The sequence below is a fragment of the Balaenoptera musculus genome, chromosome 15 (assembly GCF_009873245.2).
Source record: "Balaenoptera musculus isolate JJ_BM4_2016_0621 chromosome 15, mBalMus1.pri.v3, whole genome shotgun sequence".
NCBI classification, from domain to species: Eukaryota; Metazoa; Chordata; class Mammalia; order Artiodactyla; family Balaenopteridae; genus Balaenoptera; species Balaenoptera musculus.
The window spans coordinates 1,856-20,615 of record NC_045799.1 but is presented as its reverse complement, the minus strand read 5'-3'; the positions used below and the strand labels follow the sequence as shown (position 1 = coordinate 20,615).

General features: G+C 47.6%; 1 protein-coding gene across 3 annotated transcripts; it reads left to right on the top strand.

The window, feature by feature from the left end:
* Positions 1 to 1,173: 1,173 nt before the first annotated feature.
* Positions 1,174 to 18,210, top strand: PCMTD2 (protein-L-isoaspartate (D-aspartate) O-methyltransferase domain containing 2). 3 transcript variants are annotated; one of them, XM_036826327.1, is made up of 7 exons: positions 1,185 to 1,300; positions 1,760 to 1,819; positions 6,000 to 6,318; positions 10,799 to 10,901; positions 11,935 to 12,106; positions 13,863 to 13,986; positions 16,642 to 18,210. In XM_036826327.1, the coding sequence occupies exons 3-7, from the start codon at positions 6,012 to 6,014 to the stop codon at positions 17,019 to 17,021; spliced, it is 1,086 nt and encodes a 361-aa protein (XP_036682222.1). In that variant the 5' UTR covers positions 1,185 to 1,300; positions 1,760 to 1,819; positions 6,000 to 6,011; the 3' UTR covers positions 17,022 to 18,210. The 3 variants fall into 3 exon arrangements, with proteins under 3 accessions (XP_036682221.1, XP_036682222.1, XP_036682220.1); XM_036826326.1 differs by lacking the exon at positions 1,760 to 1,819 and having other exon boundaries at positions 1,174 to 1,300; positions 5,983 to 6,318; XM_036826325.1 differs by lacking the exon at positions 1,760 to 1,819.
* Positions 18,211 to 18,760: the final 550 nt, after the last annotated feature.

The following is an 18,760-nucleotide window of genomic DNA, read 5'->3' as shown; positions in this document are numbered from 1 at the left end:
TGAGATGCGAGGCTACAGCCTGGCCCCATAGAGATGAGGGAAGCAAGGCCAAGGCAGGGTGGGGTGGATGGAGGGCGTATCCCCTCACAGCAGGGAGAGGGTCAAGGATGGCTCCAGGGCCTCTGTAATTTGAAACAGTCACAGACTATCACAGGCAATCACGTAGGAATGGCTCTGAGAGCCAGTGTGACCGTCACTAGGTTGGCGGCATCCACAGGGCCACTGATTCGGGGCTGTGGACCACCAAGAGAAGCAAGCCTTCCCTGGAACATGGAAAGTGGTGAAATCTCTGCCCCCAAGTGGAGCTCAAGTCTGGGGAGGAATGTGGGGGCAGGAGGGACCCAGGCAGCAATGCTTGCAGCTGTTAAATATAAGGGGTTCCTTATAGGACTATGTCTAAAGAAAGGGTTCTGCTGCTCAAGACTCAGTTGGAAAACCTATGTGAGGTTTGGGCAGATTTCACAAAGTTCACTGGGTAGGCCGGGCAGGTGGGCCACAAGGGATGTGTGGCATCAGGGGGCAGGAGGCCCCCCGCGTCGGTGGGTGGCTGGGGAAGTAACACCGAGGATCTGCCAGTGGGCCAGGACGCAGGGGCAGGCCACTTCTGAGACGCAGAATGATCCTGACTGATGCCCCGACAACTCTCACAGGAAGGGCTGACCAGGATGCGGCGTGGGAGGCGGCAGTGAAGCCAGGGAGGGTGGGCGTGCAAGTCGGGGCTGCGTGGACCCCTCGCAGGGGTGGGCATGCTCCTGCCCACTTCAGCTCTCCCTGGCCTGAAGCCACTGGACCCTCTCTTGGCACAGCTGGATCCTTCCTGTCCTGCAGATCTTCGCTTGCATGTCCCTTCCGTGTCACCCAAGCCACCGCAGCCACCGCCGCCGCCAGTTGCTGTCTATCCCCTGTGTTTTCATTTCTTCCTCACCGGTCGGTCCCCTCCTGGAACGTCACTTCCAAGGAGTGAGCCCTGCCTGTCGTGGTCACAGCTGAGTCCCGGCTCGCGGTGGGGCGCGGAAGAGACAACGCTCACCTGCGGATGCCCTTTGACTTCCGCCTCCCAGCGGAGCGCATGGCCGGCCGGGAAGTCTGGATGGGGCCCACCGCTGCGCCGTTGCCCCTTTAAGCGCTGGACCCGGGCGCACGCGCAGTAGGGCGTTCGGGCGCGCAGGCGCAGTGGGGCGGTGGATGTTTACGGCGGCGGAGGTCGGGGCTGCGTAGTGGGAGGCGGACTGGCGAGGGGCGCCAGAAGAACTGCAGGTGCGGCCCAGCGGCCGATCCCGCGGGCCCGCCGAGCCAGGAGGTACTGAGCCGCCGCCGCCGCCCTCGGCCCGGCCTGCAGCGGGGGGTGGGGGGCGGTGCGGCCCCTCGGCGCCCTCCCCCTCTCTCCCTCCCCCTCTCTCCCTCCTCTCCACCCCTCCCCTTCCCCTGGTCCCGGGCTGCCGGACCCTCCCCCGGGGCCGCCCTCTCCGGCCCGCGTCTTCCTGTCCTCTTCCGCTGCCCCCTCGTTCCCCGCCCCCAAGCATAAACACCCCTCCGCGTCCCAGGCGTCTCCCGTCCCCCCTCCCCCCTCCCCGGGTGTCCGCCCGCCTGCGTTCCGGGGGTTCCCGAGGTCTCTCCCGGTGCGCATTGCTTACACCCCTTGCATTGACTTAACTCTCCAGACGCGTAGCTTGTCCCTGACTTACTAAGTAGGAAACATTTGCAATTAGCACGGCAAGTGGAGAGTTACCAAGGTTTGAAACAGGTTGTACCTTTTCAGAAGGTGACAGAGTCTGTTAAGGAAGTATTGGCCCTTCAAGCCTTGGGGACTTAGCTTCAGGCAAGACCTGAAAGAGGTTTTCGGTTGGGAAAGGAGAGCTCGCCGGGCTTTGGTGCGTGTGTTTTGTTTGTGTTTGCGAGGGCCTGTGTCTCCCAAGTTGATGTTTGCACATCAGAGAAGTCCTTTATCTCCCCCCTTTGCTCATGTGTCTGTCAGCGTTTTCTTCGTTCTTTTTGGCCAAGGAGGGGCTGAAGTAAACAACTGCATTCTCAGTGTTGGGTAGACCGGCAGGTTCCTATATAAACAAGTCCGAACTTGTGGCTCTGCTTGGGGGAAATAGAGCCATACGCTAGGGTGGGAGGGGCCCTTGGAGATGGTGGGTTTCGGCTCCTGAGACCAGCGCCTGGGCCCCCTCCCTGCTTGTACTTGGCACGGGACGTCCCTGGCGGGGAGAGGCTCCTCGTTCTGACAACGTGTCAGTATTTTCAGTTCCAGTTTTAGAAAGCTTTTTCTTGTGTGTTCAGTAGAAATTATCTCCATCCAACACGTGTTCCACTGGTCTGGCTTTTATCAGGCTCATGTATAGTGTGTATATGGCAGCCTTTCAAGTATTTGGGAAAAAAAAAATCCCTCTGCATTCCTTGTAAGAGTTTTGGTTTTCAAAATGAAAAAAGTCTCCATTTCTTCCATTATTCCTGCGGCAGGAGGTGTGGTTTTGGTTCCTTCTCCCCAGCTCATCTTCCAGCTGAATTACTTTGTCCATGTTGCCCTTAATAAGTAGCCTGATAAACCCAGCGTCGACTTGAATCTTGGCCCCGGATATCAGCGCTGCATGCTGTGTTCACCTGGCCGCTGTCACGGCCTCCTCGATTGTCAGTCTGAGACCTTCCGATGCCGGCTCCTGCTCAGCCGTCTCCTCCCTGTGCCCTTATGGCTGGTTTTGGAAGAAGCAGCATTAGAGTAAGGCGTTCTTGTTGGGTGGTGCCCAGTTACTGTGGAGCGGTGAATTCAGGGTCGCAGAGGATAATCGAGTGCAGCATCCGAAAAATGACTTGCCATTACTTTGAAAAATTGAATTTGAGTGGCTTGTAGGTCCAGATTTGGTTTGGCAAGGACATCTCTTGACCTGTTGTTGGTGTTTTTGGTGGCGTTAGGACTGGTCACATTGATGGTCAGTAATAAGCGGTGATTGTTTCCAGTGTGAGTGAGTGTTAGATCGCCAGGGAAAGTTAATAATAAATATCAGATCCCACAGGTTATCACGTGCAGCCTACCAGTGGCAGCAGATAGGGTTACCACATAGTTGTTTAGTCTGTCATTTTGGATAGAGATTACCAGTGTGTTCACTGGTAAAGAATTTTGCTCCCTTGAGAATTTTTTAAAGCTGTGCTTGGTGTGGGGTAAAGAACATAGGCCCGGGGCTGAACGGCACACACTGGTGTGTGACCATGAGCAAAATAACTTCTCAGTCCCAATACGCCTAATAATGTCGTAAAGCCAAAATGAGGTCGTGACTGGCAGGTGGTGCCTGTAAAAAGGTTGTAGTTAGTTGCTAGTTTTACTAAAAAGCTAGCCTTTGCACGTGGAATAAACTTTCAGAGTGAGGCAAAGTTGAAAATAAGGGGTAAATACTTAGTAGACAACGAAACATACCCAACATACACTTCGTGTTTGCTTTCTGAGGATAGAACATTATACTCTGCGGGCTTCTGGGTGAAGAGGTGGCTTTCAGATCTGCCCTGGAGGATGTGTGGGTGCCAGACATTTCCCTAAAGCAAGCAAACATGACTCAACTTTTAACTAGTGACCCAAATTTTAAGATGACTGTCCACGCCTAGGGGTATAAGCTTTAGCCTCAGAACTAAGTGGCTCATCCAGGATTAAACTTGACCTCCTTAGCACTCTATCCCATCTGGCTAAGTTAACTGGCCGTGGGCTGTAACCAGCAAGGGCTCTGAAACCATTTAAAATGGGGTGAGAATCTAATAATTGGAAGATCCCAGTGATTTGGAAGTCTATTATTCAGCTCTAAAATCTTTATTTTATTTTATATATTTTTTTTTTTTTTTTTTTATTTTATATATTTTTAACTTTTTTAATTAAATAAAATTTTTTTATTTTTGGCTGTGTTGGGTCTTCGTTGCTGTGCGTGGGCTTTCTCTAGTTGTGGTGAGTGGGGGCTACTCTTTGTTGTGGTGCACGGGCTTCTCATTGTGGTGGCTTCTCTTGTTGTGGGGCATGGACCCTAGGGCGCGTGGGCTTCAGTAGTTGCAGCACATGGGCTCAGTAGTTGTGGCGCATGGGCTCGGTAGTTGCTTAGTTGCTCTGTGTCATGTGGGATCTTCCCAGCTCAGGGCTCGAACCCACGTCCCCTGCGTTGGCAGGCAGATTCTTAATCACTGCACCACCAGGGAAGTCTTCAGCTCTAAAATCTTGACGATGAAGATGGACTGTTCCCGCCATAAAATAGAAGAGTGTTTGTATTAAAAGTCCCACCTTTCACACATTTTGTGTCCTTGTGAGAACCTGAAGATTAGTCTGTGTGGTCGGTGGCTTTCATTCCTGGGGAAATCTCTCCCACCGCAATTGCCAGTTTTGTGTGTGGGATGTGTGTGTTTGGAACTCTTAGTTGTGGCATGTGGACTCTTAGTTGCGGGATGTATGTGGGATCCAGTTCCCCGACCAGGGATCAAACCCGGGCCCCCTGCGTTGGGAGCGCAGAGTCTTACCTGCTGGACCACCGGGAAGTCAGTGCTGTTTTCTTTTTTCCCAGCAATTTATATCAAATGTTTTGTAAACATTACCATTTTATTTGAAGTAAAAGTCCCTAGGGTAAGTGTAAAATTGGAGTTGTTTAGGAAGAGTAGAACCTCTACAGGTGGAGAAGCGTTTTCCCTGTGAACTAGAGGAGGGCCCGTTGTGCTTCGGTAGCTGGCTCAGAGGGGAGCGCGGGCTGTTACTTTGTCCTCTTGAAGGCAGTCGGGAGGGGAGCAGAGTGCACTTTCCATTGTTGACGAGCTGGGGAGGCTGTGTGGTAGGTATTGGTACCTCGGAGGGGCTGAGGGAATTCTAGTAGCAGCTCCTCTTGCTCCTGAGCTGTAGCCTCGAGGCGGATCCTGTGTTTGTTACCGTGAGGTGTTTGTCACAATATGTTTCGTGGGGAAGAGGGTTTTGTGGATGTTGTTTTTGCCTGAAATTTGTACATCAGAACGTCCAAATCAGAGAGTGAATGGATCGCTTGACTTGATGTTTATGGGTATGTGGGAAGTGGAGTTGCTAGATAAAATATAAGACAGCAGTTAAATTTGAATTTCAAATGAACAATGAATAACTTTTTACTATTTGTTGACCTGAATTAAAAAAAATTTTTTTTTGCTTTTGAAGATTTACGTACAAAAAAAAGGATCTACAGCACTTGAAATATTCAGAGAGGTTGATATTAGAATGATTTTGTAGTAGACATATCTGCTCTCTTTTTATGTTTACATTCAATGATTTTTCCATATATGGATATATACCTGTTAAGATAGATACATATTCGGGATTTCCCTGGTGGTCCAGTGGTAAAGAATCCGCCTTAACAATGCAAGGCACGCAGGTTTGATCCCTGGTCGGGGAACTAAGATCCCACATGCAGCGGGGCAACTAAGCCCGGCACCATAACCACTGAGCTCGTGTGCCTCAACTAGAGAGCCTGAGTGCTGCAAACTACAGAGCCCACGTGCCCCGGAGCCTGCGCGCCACAACTAGAGAGAGAAAACCCACATGCCACAACTAGAGAGAAGCCCGCGTGCCGCAACTAAGACCCGACCAAAAAAAAAAAAAAATCTTAAAAAAAAAAGAGATAGATGTATATTCAAGATGATTTTAATTCTAAATGCTTGACTTTCTAGAATGATGACTTGTAGTAAAGTTTTGAATTCATACTTTAATGATGTTTTTAAGTCGTCAACTATGTTTTAGGTACTGCATGTTCATTTGTATTCAGTCGATATTATAAATTACAGACTTACTTTTGGATGGATATAATTAAATTTCAAATTTAACTTTTTTTTGTTTCGAATCTGGCGTTCTTGGGAGTGGGGGAGGTAGGGTGGGGTGTTGACTAAATATAGTCCATCTGTATTACTTTCAGAATTCAGAATCTGAAGTTGGTATGTGTTTAGAACTTTTATTGCTCTGCTCTAACCTTTAGTATGAACTGCTCTCTTAAACATTTTAAGACGGCAGCTTTCCGTAGGTGACCCCGAAGATGGGCGGCGCCGTGAGTGCCGGTGAAGACAACGACGAGCTGATAGACAACCTGAAGGAGGCGCAGTACATCCGCTCCGAGCTGGTGGAGCGGGCCTTCCGGGCCGTGGACCGCGCCGACTATTACCTCGAGGAGTTCAAAGAGAACGCGTACAAAGACTTGGCGTGGAAGCACGGTAACATCCACCTCTCCGCCCCGTGCATCTACTCGGAGGTGATGGAGGCCCTGGACCTGCAGCCTGGCCTCTCCTTCCTGAACCTGGGCAGCGGCACTGGCTACCTCAGCTCCATGGTGGGGCTCATCCTCGGTGAGTCTGGCTCCGTCCCGCGTGTGGGGGGGAGAGCCTGCCGGCAGCGTGTCCTTTTGTGGGGACCAGAGTCGTAACTGCGCTCGGCCTTCCCGGCCGTCGTGTCCACACGGTGCCTGGGTGGGGGGTGATGGTATCAATGGAGAAATCCCCGTAAGGAGCAGAAGGGCCCTCCTGCCGCTTTCCCGTCCCCCCAGCTGCACCCCCAACGTCTGGTCGGCACACCCTCCTTCTGGACAACGGAGGACCTGGAGGTTGTGTAAATCTGGACCTTATGGTCATTTCTCGATTGATACAGTCACTCGGCCTGCCCTGTCATGGTCTCTAAGCTGGGAATAGTTAACTTTAAAGTCCCCTGGAAGTTAAAGTTCTTCCAAGCAGTTTTTGTTTTTGTTGTTTTAATACTAAAAAAGTTAATACTTGTAAGTTGTTTATTTTTAAATATATTCCAGGGATGGGAAGGATTTCACAAGTTATCTCATTGGAAGCCATTTAGCCTGTTTCCCCAGGTTTGCTAAATATCAAAGCTTTCGGCTTTAAGTATCTTAACATCGTTACCAGGTCCGTGTAAGATTCCGAATATTGGCGATTTCAAGTAATAACGGCTTTAAAGTCATGTTTAAATCATTAGCGGTCCATCACAACATTGTTTCTTTGTGGTTGTTACAGGCACTTAAGAAAATCTTAGCAGCAACAGTTGCTTTTTGTGGATATGGAATGAAACTTTTGGTTTCTTTATAAGTTCATATACTTTAGAATTTGCTGAAGTTTTGAGATTCTCATCATCTGACTTTAGGCTATAAATTGCTACCCTCAGATTATTAAATGTGAAGGTTTTTTTTTTTCTTTTTTTTTTAAGCTAAATGCTTTTTGAACTTACCTTGTCTTGGATTGAAACTGCTTTGCAAAGGGAGCCCGGGTTATTCATCATCCTGGAATTAGTGAATTGTAATTCCCTCTGCTGGAGCTGAAAAATTGGAGGGGCTAAGGATAAGGTGGTCAGGTTATCAAACTGATTAGATTAGAAATGCTACTGAAAAGAAATGAAATGCTCAGGAAAAGATGACTTAAGTAAACCTCAGCTGACCTGCTGCACTTGATGTTGTGTAGAAGTTATAAAGAAATGACTTACAATTGATGTTGTTGTTTGTCTTTTCTGAGTCCCCTCCTTCTTGGGAATTTCACTAGATACTAGGGGAGGAGAGTTCTGAAGGAAGGAAAGCTGTGTTTTCGGCTGCAGTGGACACTGCGTGCTGCTTTTATGTATTTGAAGGAGGTAACTTGAGAGGTTGCGCTCACGGGTAGACATCTTGGATCTGCAGGGAGAACGCTGTGTGCGCTGGACCGTGTTCGCTGTCTGGATGCTGTGTGTCCCGGGCCTCCCTGTCTGGTTCATTCAGCCGTGACGGTGCTTCGTGCAGATCACTGCAGAGGTGAAACCTTGCCGGCCTCCCAGTGCCTGCAGACGTGAGGCTTGAAGTGTTTCATCCGACTTAGGGGTTCTTATTCTCTGACCGCAGCCTTTTTGCCCGGCTCTGAACCGTGCCCCCTTTCTGCCACATGCCTGTGCTCATTCAGTGGCTCCACCCCTTCGCCGAGGGCGCTCCCTTCTGGAGGTTCCAGTTGGCGGTGGGGAGGATGCAGCACTTGTCAGCTTAACCTGAAAGTGTCGTGTGATGTCGTTTGATGCTCTGCTTGGGGGGCCTTGTGGGACTAGTTTCAGGCTCGTGTCTTTGGTGCCACCATCCTGATCGCCCCTGCCCCCTGTACTCCCTCCCCTTTTAGTTTTCTTCTTATTGGGGTGGGTTATGTGTTTTTACTCTGGGGTGGAGCTTCTTGGGAATAGGAAGTGTGTCCTCAATAAGTGTCTAACAAAGGTGAGGGGCTAATGAGAACATGATGAGTGAGGAAAAAAGGCAAGTTTTCTTGGTCTCTGGCAAGTGACCAAGAGAGCAGTGGGGATGGAAACGGAATGATGTGGATGTGATATAAATACTGGAAATGTGACTTCTCAAGTAGGCTGTGTTTTTTTTTTTATAAGTATGTTTATTTTTTTATGATATATTTTTAATTTATTTTATTTATTTATTTTTGGCTGCGTTGGGTCTTGCCGTGCACGGGCTTTCTCTAGTTGCGGCGAGCGAGGGCTACTCTTTGTTGCGGTGTGCGGACTTCTCATTGCGGTGGCTTCTCTTGTTGCAGAGCACGGGCTCTAGGTGAGTGGACTTCAGTAGGTGTGGCACGTGGGCTAATAAGTAGTTGTGGCTCGCGAGCTCTAGAGCGCAGGCTGAGTAGTTGTGGTGCACGGGCTTAGTTGCTCTGCGGTATGTGGGATCTTCCCGGACCAGGGCTCGAACCCGTGTCACCTGCATTGGCAGGCGGATTCTTAACCACTGAGCCACCAAGGACGCCCGTAGGCTGTGTTTTGATGAGAGAATGTTTTAGCAGCAGCTCTGTACGTGACAGGTGTCGAGAAAGGAGAGCGCATGAGTCATCCAGCAGAGGCAGGGAGGCCTGGGCCTGGGGCCAGGCTGCTGCACCAGGAAGGGGCCAGATGAACCAAGTGGCAGAATGCAAAGCTGTGGGTGCACAGATGGTTGCATTTACCAGTATTTCTGTTGGACTGTAGGGTTGAATGCTGCACTATGACTTTATATGTGTGTCTTTTATTTTTTTTATAAGATTTTTTTGATGTGGACCATTTTTAAAGTCTTTATTGAACTTGTTACAGAATTGCTTCTATGTTTTGGTTTCTTGGCCACGAGGCGTGTGGGATCTTAGCTCCCCAACTAGGGATCGAACCCTCACCCCCTGCATTGGAAGGCGAAGTCTTAACCACTGGACCGCCAGGGAAGTCCCTGTATGTCTTTTTAAATAAAGCCCTATGTGCCCTGTTCATTTTCCCATGCAGATTTTTTTAAATTGAGGTATAACTTACCCGTAGTAAAGTAACAAGTGTGAAGCGTGGACCTTGGTGAGTTTTTACATCCACCTCCATGTAAGCACCACCCAGAACAAGATGCAGAGTCGGGTCTGTGCCCCAGAGGTTCTCATGGCCACCGCCCCATAGCAGGACCCCACGCCTCCAGGAGGGGGAGGATGGCTACCTCCCTCACACAGATGAGCGTTACCTGTTTTGACCTTCATACAAATGTTTTTATTTTAATTTAATTCAATTTAATTTATTTTAGTTTTTAATTTCTTTTTTGCATTTTTTTTTAAAAATTTATTTTTGGCTGCATTGGGTCTTCGCCCCTGCGCGAGGGCCCTCTCCAGCTGCGGTGGGTGGCCTGTCCTGCTGCGGAGCACGGGCTCTAGGCACGCGGGCCCCAGCAGTCGCGACATGCGGGCTCAGCACCCGTGGCTCGCGGGCTCCAGAGCACAGGCTCAGCAGCTGTGGCACACGGGCCCAGCTGCTCTGCAGCATGTGGGATCCTCCCGGATCAGGGCTCGAACCCATGTCCCCTGCACTGGCAGGTGGACTCCCAACCACTGCGCCACCAGGGAAGCCCTATTTTATTTTTATTTTTTTAAAGTTTTTGGCTGCAATGGGTCTTCGTTGCTGCACGTGGCTTTCTCTAGTTGTGGCGAGCGGGGGCTGCTCTTCATTGGGGTGCGCGGGTTTCTCATTGCGGTGGCTTCTCTTGTTGCGGAGCATGGGCTCTATGCACGCGGGCTAAGTAGTTGTGGCTCGTGGGCTCTAGAGCGCAGGCTCAGTAGTTGTGGCGCACGGGCTTAGTTGCTCCGCGACACGTGGGGTCTTCCCGGACCAGGGCTCGAACCCGTGTTGCCTGCGTTGGCAGGTGGATTCTTAACCACTGCGCCACCAGGGAAGTCCGACCTTCATACCAATGGATTCTTACAACACAGAGATTTAATGAAGCTGTTTGTGTCAATAGTTCTCACCGAGATTTAACCCAGAGGCATCTGTATGTGGGGGAAGCACTTTCATCAAGTGGGCTCCTCACTTTTCTCACAGCTTTATTTCCAGTTACTGATACATTTCTTTTGATTAAAAAAAGTTTCATTTTGATTTTGGAATTATAGTTTTATTTTGATGATGATTAAAACCTATTTTGTGAAATTAAACACCACATTTGAGTGTTTGGGGAGACCTTTGATGGAAAACAGGCCTGTGTCCACTTTCATTTGCAAATACATGTTTCTTCTTTAATTCATTAGTGGCACTTTGAACTCTTGGTTACAGGCCTTGGCGTTTTCACATTTTCAAATGATTCCTTAGAAGTTTGAGGACAGGGAGGTCCAGGCTTTAGGAAGCTGTGAGAAAGAGTATTGATGATGTGGTGAGCAGAGGCCAGCCTGCATATTTAAATATTGGGTTGGGTGATTTAGGCCCAATAACGTGTATTTCTGTAATTATACATGCCAAATCAAATGTGTTGTAGTCTATGAAACAGAAATAAAAGAGTAGGGGTTCTCGCCCTAATTCTACATGTTTCCTTATCCTGAAACCTTTTAGGTCCTTTTGGTGTGAACCACGGGGTGGAACTCCATTCAGATGTGACAGAATACGCGAAGCAGAAGCTGGACTTTTTCATCAGGACAAGTGACAGCTTCGACAAGTAAGATCAAATCTGTCCGTGGTTCTGGGTGTCAGTTATAACTTAAACTTTGGATTAAAAGGAAAGAAATCAGTTTATTACTCTTCGTGTTCCAGGAAACATGACTAAACTGTGGCAGGAGAGTCAGGGATATGTGTGTATCTGTTCTAATTATTCTTAAAATATTTTGTGTTTTTAAGGGCCTTAAGTTTTTTATTTATTCATTAATTTTTATTTTTTTACAAATTTATTTATTTATTTATGGCTGCATTGGGCCTTCGTTGCTGTGCGCGGGCTTTCTCTAGTTGCGGCGAGCAGGGGCTACTCTTCGTTGCGGTGCGCGGGCTTCTCATTGTGGTGGCTTCTCTTGTGGAGCACGGGCTCTAGGCGCACGGCTTCAGAAGGTGTGGCACGTGGGCTCAGAAGTTGTGGCACGCGGGCTCATTAGTTGTGGCTCACGGGCTTTAGAGCGCAGGCTCAGTAGTTGTGGTGCATGGGCTTAGTTGCGGTATGTGGGACCTTAGTTCCCTGACCAGGGATCAAACCCGGGTCCCCTGCGTTGGGAGCACGGAATCTTAACCACTGGACCACCAGGGAAGTCCCACATTTGTCTTTAAATGGCACCATGTAGCTAGCTCTTGCATTTTAAAACAAAGCATTAAAGTTCTTATTTTAAGGATTAAAATTTTTAGAAAAACCAAATATAATTTTCCCTCTTTTTACTCGGTTAGTAGATCTTGAATGAGATAATAAAGATGTAAGATAATAAAATAAGATAATAAAAATAGCAAATAGTGATGCTTGGAGCTTGGGTGATTTAAGCTTGGATTGCGCTTATGATATTGACTTTCATAATATTTTGTTTCGAATTTCTAGGGTTCTGATTATTACTAGCATAATTCTTTCTGAAGCCTGACGTCCAGCTTCTGCCTCTAATTTTGCTGTGTTGCTGTGGGATTGTGTAATGAAAACATACCCGTGTTTAGCGTAGATGTACCATGTAGACTTGTTATAACGTGATATATTGAGTTGTGGAAAACATTTTTTGCTTCAGGTTTGACTTCTGTGAACCCTGCTTCGTTACCGGCAATTGCCTGGAGCTTTCTCCAGCTTGTTCTCAGTATGACCGGGTGTACTGCGGGGCAGGCGTGCAGAAAGAGCACGAGGAGTACATGAAGAGCCTCCTCAAAGTCGGGGGCGTCCTGGTCATGCCGCTGGAAGAGAAGGTCAGGTCCCCTCGTAACCGACGGTTTTGCACACTTAACTGTCTGCCAAGGTCGGTTCCGGGGAGTTGACATGCACTTTCCTTCGTAACTCTTGTAACAGTGCCCTCCATTCCACGGATGAGGAGACAGGCCGTAGAGGCGGCCAAGGTGGGGCAGGTCCTGACTTGGGCAGGCACCCCAGAGCCTGCGCTGGAAGGCTGACCTGCCTCCCTCTCTCTCCTCCTCCTCTTTTCTGTCCTCTCCCCCTCCTCCCCCCGCCCACCCTTAGCTATTCTTTTATGCTTTTTCTAGTATTAGAGTTACTGTACACATAAAACAAAATATTAGAGTAATTCTATTTTGGTAGCTAGTCTAATTGTTAAATTCCATGGTGGTGGGTACTTTACAGAATCCCTTGCTTAGTGGGAATCTTGTCCAAGTCTACTTGGCTATGCATGTTTCTGTATGTTTTAGATACTGTGTTTCATTGGGAAAACCAGATTGTAATAAATGAGCAACCTCTCCGTCACAAACAACTAGGAAAAACAGAAATGATAAATGTTAGGAGATGGTGCGTTTTGGTGAAATTTTCTTCAGTCTTAAAATATTAGCATTAAATTCATTTTGTGTGAAAAGTAATTATTTATTTTAGAAAATCCGGAAGATACGAACATTAAGAAAAACTGTTCCCAGTCCCTGATGACTGTTAGCCTGTGATTCTTGTAGCCCTCTCCTCTTAGTTTGTATCCTTTCAAAAAGGTTATTGTACACTAAGGTGTTTTACTTAACAGAGTTTGTGAATATAATTTTAAGTTACTTAGTATTCCACACCATCATTTTTTAGTGCTTATGTGGTAGCCGGTTGAACCATTGACCAGTTAATTACCTGGCTCCTATAATCAGACATTAGGTTGTATGTCGTTTTTATTGTTACTTACTGTTATGTAAAGACTGTAGTGAATGTCCTTAATAAAAAAAAAAAAGAAAATATTCTTCAGTATTTCAGTTTGTATCTGCAAAAGATAAGGGCTGTGTGTTTTTAAACTTCATAACGAAACCATTATCAACCTAAAAATATTAATAGTAATTCCTTAATATCTTGAAATGTCCAGCTAGTGTTCAGGTTTTCCTGATTGTCTCAAAATCAGATTGAACAGCTTATTTGAATGAGGCTCCATTTAGGGCTGTGCACTGCACTTGGTGGATTATCTCTTCAGTGTTGTTAATCTCTTAAGTTTTCCTTCTTTCTTGCAATTTATTTGTTGAAGAAATCAGGTCATTTGCCTTAGAGAGGTTCCTGCTGCTGTTCAGTGGGGGCAAGATGGTCTTTTTCCGGTTCCCACCCTCCAGAAACCACAGCCCAGGACTCAGTCCAGGCTGAAGCATCGCAGCTGGTTGTGTGGGTCTCTAACGACTTGTACTTGAGAATCGCCCCATCTCCTTACGTTTCCCCTGCCACACTGACTTTTTTTGTAGAGTCCAAGAAAGGTGTCTCATCAGAATCCCCACATTCCTTCTCTGATTGTTTCCTCTTGTTACCCGTTAACTTCTTTCCCTATTATATATATTTTCTGTACTAGAAGCTTGAGTATATTTGCAAGAATATCATTAAGTTATGTGTAATTCTTGTCACATCGCATTAGAGGCCCATATTGTCAGGTTCTTTTCATTATTAGTGTCTGTGTTTTTTTAGGTTGTTTATAGGAATGATTATATTTCAATAGATACTACCAGTAGTCACATCTTTTGAATGTTCTCGTTTTTGTCTTTGGGATAGTTGACTAAGATAACTCGCACTGGCCCTTCTGCTTGGGAAACCAAAAAGATTCTGGCTGTTTCTTTTGCGCCACTGATCCAGCCCTGCCACTCAGAGTCGGGAAAATCAAGACTTGTCCAGTTACGTAAGTATGAAGATTCTTACTTACTTTTTAGATCTTTTTACTCTCGTTAGAATTTGAAGAGAAATAAAATTCATCAGAAACATTTTAATGTTAAAGAACACTTTTCCACCCATTGAAGCCTTTAAAGTTTTACAAGTGATTTTTAAAAAAAATCACTCAAAAAATTATAGTCTACTTTTAGCCTCTTTTGGGTTATTTTAGGATGTTTGTGCTTGATGTTCAAGGACGAAAAGGACCCTAGAAAGAAAGAAAAGGGAAGAGAAGCCGGAGCAGAGGCGCGTTGGCCGTGAGCTGGCGTCCCTGATGCGCGGGGCACGTACGCCGGGGACGTCCAGGGTTAGGCTTAGGGTCAGCAGCCTTTGGCTGCTCTGTGTTATTTGAAGCCACAGGATGGATGTCAAACCAAGGATTAATAGGCATAAGCGGAGAGGATCTCGCCAGAGTGGGGGTCGTGGGAGCATGAGGTGGGCAGGTGGGTTAGACCCGAGTTTATCATGTAGGTGGTAGAGTCCGTTCCATGTTTTAAATAGAAGATGTGGGGACTTCCCTGGTGGCTCAGTGGTTAAGAATCCACCTGCCAATGCAGGGGACACGGGTTCGAGCCCTGGCCCGGGAAGATCCCACATGCCGCGGAGCGACTAAGCCCGTGCGCCGCAACTACTGAGCCTGCACTCTAGGACCCGCGAGCCACAACTACTGAAGCCCGCGCGCCTAGAGCCCGTGCTCTGTAATAAGAGAAGACACTGCAATGAGAAGCCCGCTGCACCGCAACGAAGAGTAGCCTCTCTGCTCGCTGCAACTAGAGAAAGCCCGTGCGCAGCAACGAAGACCCAACGCAGCCAAAAAATAAAAAACAAAAACCCCCCCCAAAAAACTCTAAGTAGAAGATGTGGCACCTCTGTATTCTGGATTCCCTGGTGGTCAGGGGAGGATGAATTTGTCAAATGTGTGCTCCCTGAAAATCCCACCGGAATGGGTAGGCAGGCACTGCCCGTGGGCGGGGAGGGCACTGCCTTCCAGAGCCCCTGCAGAGTTTCCGGAGGTGAGGTCACAGGTGGGATCTACGACAAGTGTCTTGATCATGCCTGGGTAAGAACCTTGAAGACGTGGAGGGTACCCCGAGATGTGGGTTTTGAGGCCAGGGCTTCAAAGCAAATGTGGCACAATAAACAATTTCGATGCTATTTAGGGCTCCTGAAGTGAACTTGTAATTTTGTCTCCTGGACCGGAGGTGCTTAGACGAGTAGAGTCATGTTGATGAGGGCAGTGCACGTCGAGGCCCTGAGCACGTGGCCGTGTGCTGCACAGGGGATGGGGTCGGCTCTCGGGGGACGGGCGAGCGACCAGGCTGCAGGCAGGAGGTGGTCAGGAGGCCGCTGGGATCTTCCAGGCAAGAGACAAAGACTGAAGCTAAGACGCTGGGCTCTACAGTGGCAGGGGCTTCGGAGGCATGTAGGGCCTTTCTGAGGAAGGATGTGGGCCTGAGGTGGCTGGCATGTTATAGAGGCGGGTCTGCAGGAGGCTCTGACCCCAGCAGCACTGGATTAGAACCCGGGGAGCCTTTGGCTGCTCTGTGTTATTTGAAGCCACGGGATGGATGTCAAAGCAAGGATTAATAGGCCTAAGCAGTAGAGGAGCTCGCCAGGCTGGGTGGAAGAGGAAGAGGCAGCAGGGGAGACTTGGGCCAGGGGATGAGGTGGCCCCCACTGATGGCACCTCGGGGTGAGCCGGAGAGGCCGGAGCTGGCCGTGGGGGGTCTGAGAAGGCATCCTGGGGGCACCAGCAAGTGGGCGCCGTGGTGGGGGCGTGAGGAGCGGGTGAGTGCAGGGCCCCGTGTCCTGACAGAGGCGGGGAGGGTGCTGCGAGCCTGGGGCGCCTTCAGGGCGCGGGGCGCTGAGCAGATTCTGCTTGGGCCTCTGTGACGCTGGTAAGAGACGCGGGCAGCAGAGGAGCCCTCCGTATAGTTCGGGTTGTTATTTTTTGGAGAAGTTAGGTTCGGGGGGTAAAGAGTGATGCTGACTTGCAGGGTAATGTCTTTAAACACATGACGCCTGATGACTCTCTTCCCCTCAGAAAAGCCCTGATGTTGCCACGTGTGCATTGCCTACACATTTGCCTAAATTGAGCTTTAATGGCCAGATTTTATTTTTCCTTGATGTGCTTCGGGATTTTTGTTCTTAAAAAATGTTTTGGAACTGCTTTTTCTCTACTTTAATAAAAAAGGAACAAATTCTTAAATTTCTGAAATACTGTGAAAATATTAAAACAGATAAAAGAATTGTAGAGCCATGTGGTCACTGTATTTCTAGTGGATGAGACAATGCATCACTGAACACGGCAAATAGGGAAATGAAGCCGGTTGTCAAAGAACCAAACGCTGTAACCCTGGTTCTTATTCTTCCATTGATTGATTAGCCAAGCAGTACTGCTTCCTTTTCTTATCTGATTTAAAGGTCAGCGCGTTTGAAAATATCTTTTGAAAAATACCATATGAATGCAAATTAGAGTATAATTAACATTTGCCTCCAACACTGTCCTATTCCTGTAATGTGTTTGTAAATACGCCAGTGAATGAAAATGTGGTGGGAATTTTCTCAGGCGTCTAGGCCTTGTGGTGTCACGGGGGTGAGGCTGACGGTCTCGCTCTCTGCACAGCACCCCTGGCGGTTCGCAGCCTCCAGGACCTGGCGCGCATTGCCATCCGGGGCGCCATTAAGAAGGTCATCCACCAGGAAGCTGTGAACAGAAACGGGAACGGACTGAAGAACACTCCCAGGTTTAAACGAAGGAGAGTTCGCCGCCGCCGAATGGAAACGATTGTCTTTTTGGACAAAGAGGTGTTTGCCAGTCGGATCTCCAACCCCTCTGATGACACCAGCTGCGGAGACCTGGAAGAGGAGCGGCGGGGAGAAGAGGCGACGACCCCGCCGGACACCAGGCCAGAGCCCCCGGTGAACTTCCTGCGTGAGAAGGTCCTGAGCCTCCCTCTGCCAGATCCCCTGAAGTACTACCTGCTTTATTACAGAGAAAAGTAAGCCTGTGGTCCAGGGGGGGGGAGGCCAAGCCTTCCTGGAGGGCCGCCCGCAGCAGCTGCACTGCAGGAGGAAGGGGCTCCCGCTCTGCATCTCGTCTTCTCGTCTGTCCTTGACTGTCCTGTGGAGCTTTCATCCAGCGGTCTGATTTCTGTAAACACAGTCTGACAAACATAAGGTGCAAGGGAGAACGTTGTCTCAAAAGGGCGAGTGTCTCCTGGAGGAGGGGTTGACTTCACACTCTCGGGAAATGCTGAGGTCTGCACGTGGAGGTGGCCTGGAGACCGTTTCTTATACAAGGTACACATGTCTGCATCAGAAAGGAGAACTGAAGTTGAAATTAACCTGTGTTTCTTACAAAAGGTGAGACAAAAAGCACAAGTTGGTAAGTGTATAGAATCTTTTCTGAGTGGGACATGCCTATGTGCAAGTTTGAATTTTACGGTATCAACCTCTTAATTACTGGCACTGAGTAATTAAAAGATTTTTTAAAAGATTAATTAAAAAGATTTAACTAAATCTTTTAGTTATCTGGAACGTGGATACTTGATTGAAAAGCCCTCTCTTATTTTAAGTAAATTAATTACATCTTACGTGAGTTGTCAATTGTAATTTTAAAAAAGAAAAATTGTGATGGGGAGAGGAATGAACGTATCAAATTGCCAGATGTCTTTGTGGAATTGCAAAAGAATTCCAAGGAATTTTTTTCTGACACCTTTTGTTACCTTTAAAAGAACCAACGTTGAGTAATCCCCTCAAAGAAAGTCCTGAAGAATGAAACAAGTGTTGTGTGTTAAGTAATGAGCTACATTACTTTTGCCCCAGAGACAGAGAGTACTGTTGACTCAACTTTAAATACAGTCACGGTGTCTAAGGCTCAGTCCTCCGAGTAGGTGGGAAGTACTGGCTGCAGGAAATGGATTGGGGACGATGTAGACGGCCTGTGGGTTGGTTTTTTTGTTTTTTTTTTTCCAGTTGGCTATTTTTCTGTAATCACATTACAGTACTGATTGATAGATTTTATCTTTTATAATTCTGGAGAAAAATATTTGTTAGTTTTGTAATTTTTCCTAAGAACAAACGTGTGTTTAGTACATTGCATTTGAACAGTTGCGCTCAGAGTGGCTCGTGGAATCCGTCTTCTCCAGCGCTGTGTGTGGAGAGCTTCCCCCTCTTATCAAGTCATGGGTCTAGAAGAAGAGGCCGTCCTTTTAGTTAGGTGGCAGGATGTTTACAAGCGACACTGCTTCTTCCAAAACATTGGCTCTTTTCAGACTTTTCAGTTTTAACCAAAGGCTAGTATAAAATGTTAACACTAAACCCCAAATCAGAGTGCGGATGGAGGATTAATCATCCAGATTTTATGATTAATTTTATCTCTTAGCCTCTCAGGTGTTGCTGGATTTCAATGTCTTTGTGGTTTTACCAGCTTCGCTGAGTTCTGGTTATTTTGTTTTGCCATTTATGCTTTTTTTAAGTAACTGAATCATTTTATCACAGAATACTGTGTGCACACATAGCTGGGAAAGCGTGTATATTGCCCTAAATTGGTACAGTTAAGCTATTGTAAAGAAGGGTTTCTTCATAGTTGTGTTTACCTGCCTTTAACTGAAAGTCAAGCCTCATTCTCTCAGAGAGAAAAGCATGAGTCACGTTTACTTGCTAAGACTTCAGTTTGCAGATCTTGTTGACGTTATTCTAATTGATTTGTAGAGACCTCTGCAACGCGTGGACATTTTTGG

Bases quoted from the DNA above. Each gene is read 5' to 3' on its own strand.
- PCMTD2 (XM_036826326.1), top strand. From the start codon at position 6,012: ATGGGCGGCGCCGTGAGTGCCGGTGAAGACAACGACGAGCTGATAGAC. The intron at 6,319-10,798 runs GTGAGTCTGGCT...GAAACCTTTTAG, and splicing joins CATGGTGGGGCTCATCCTCG to GTCCTTTTGGTGTGAACCAC. The intron at 10,902-11,934 runs GTAAGATCAAAT...TTTTTGCTTCAG, and splicing joins ACAAGTGACAGCTTCGACAA to GTTTGACTTCTGTGAACCCT.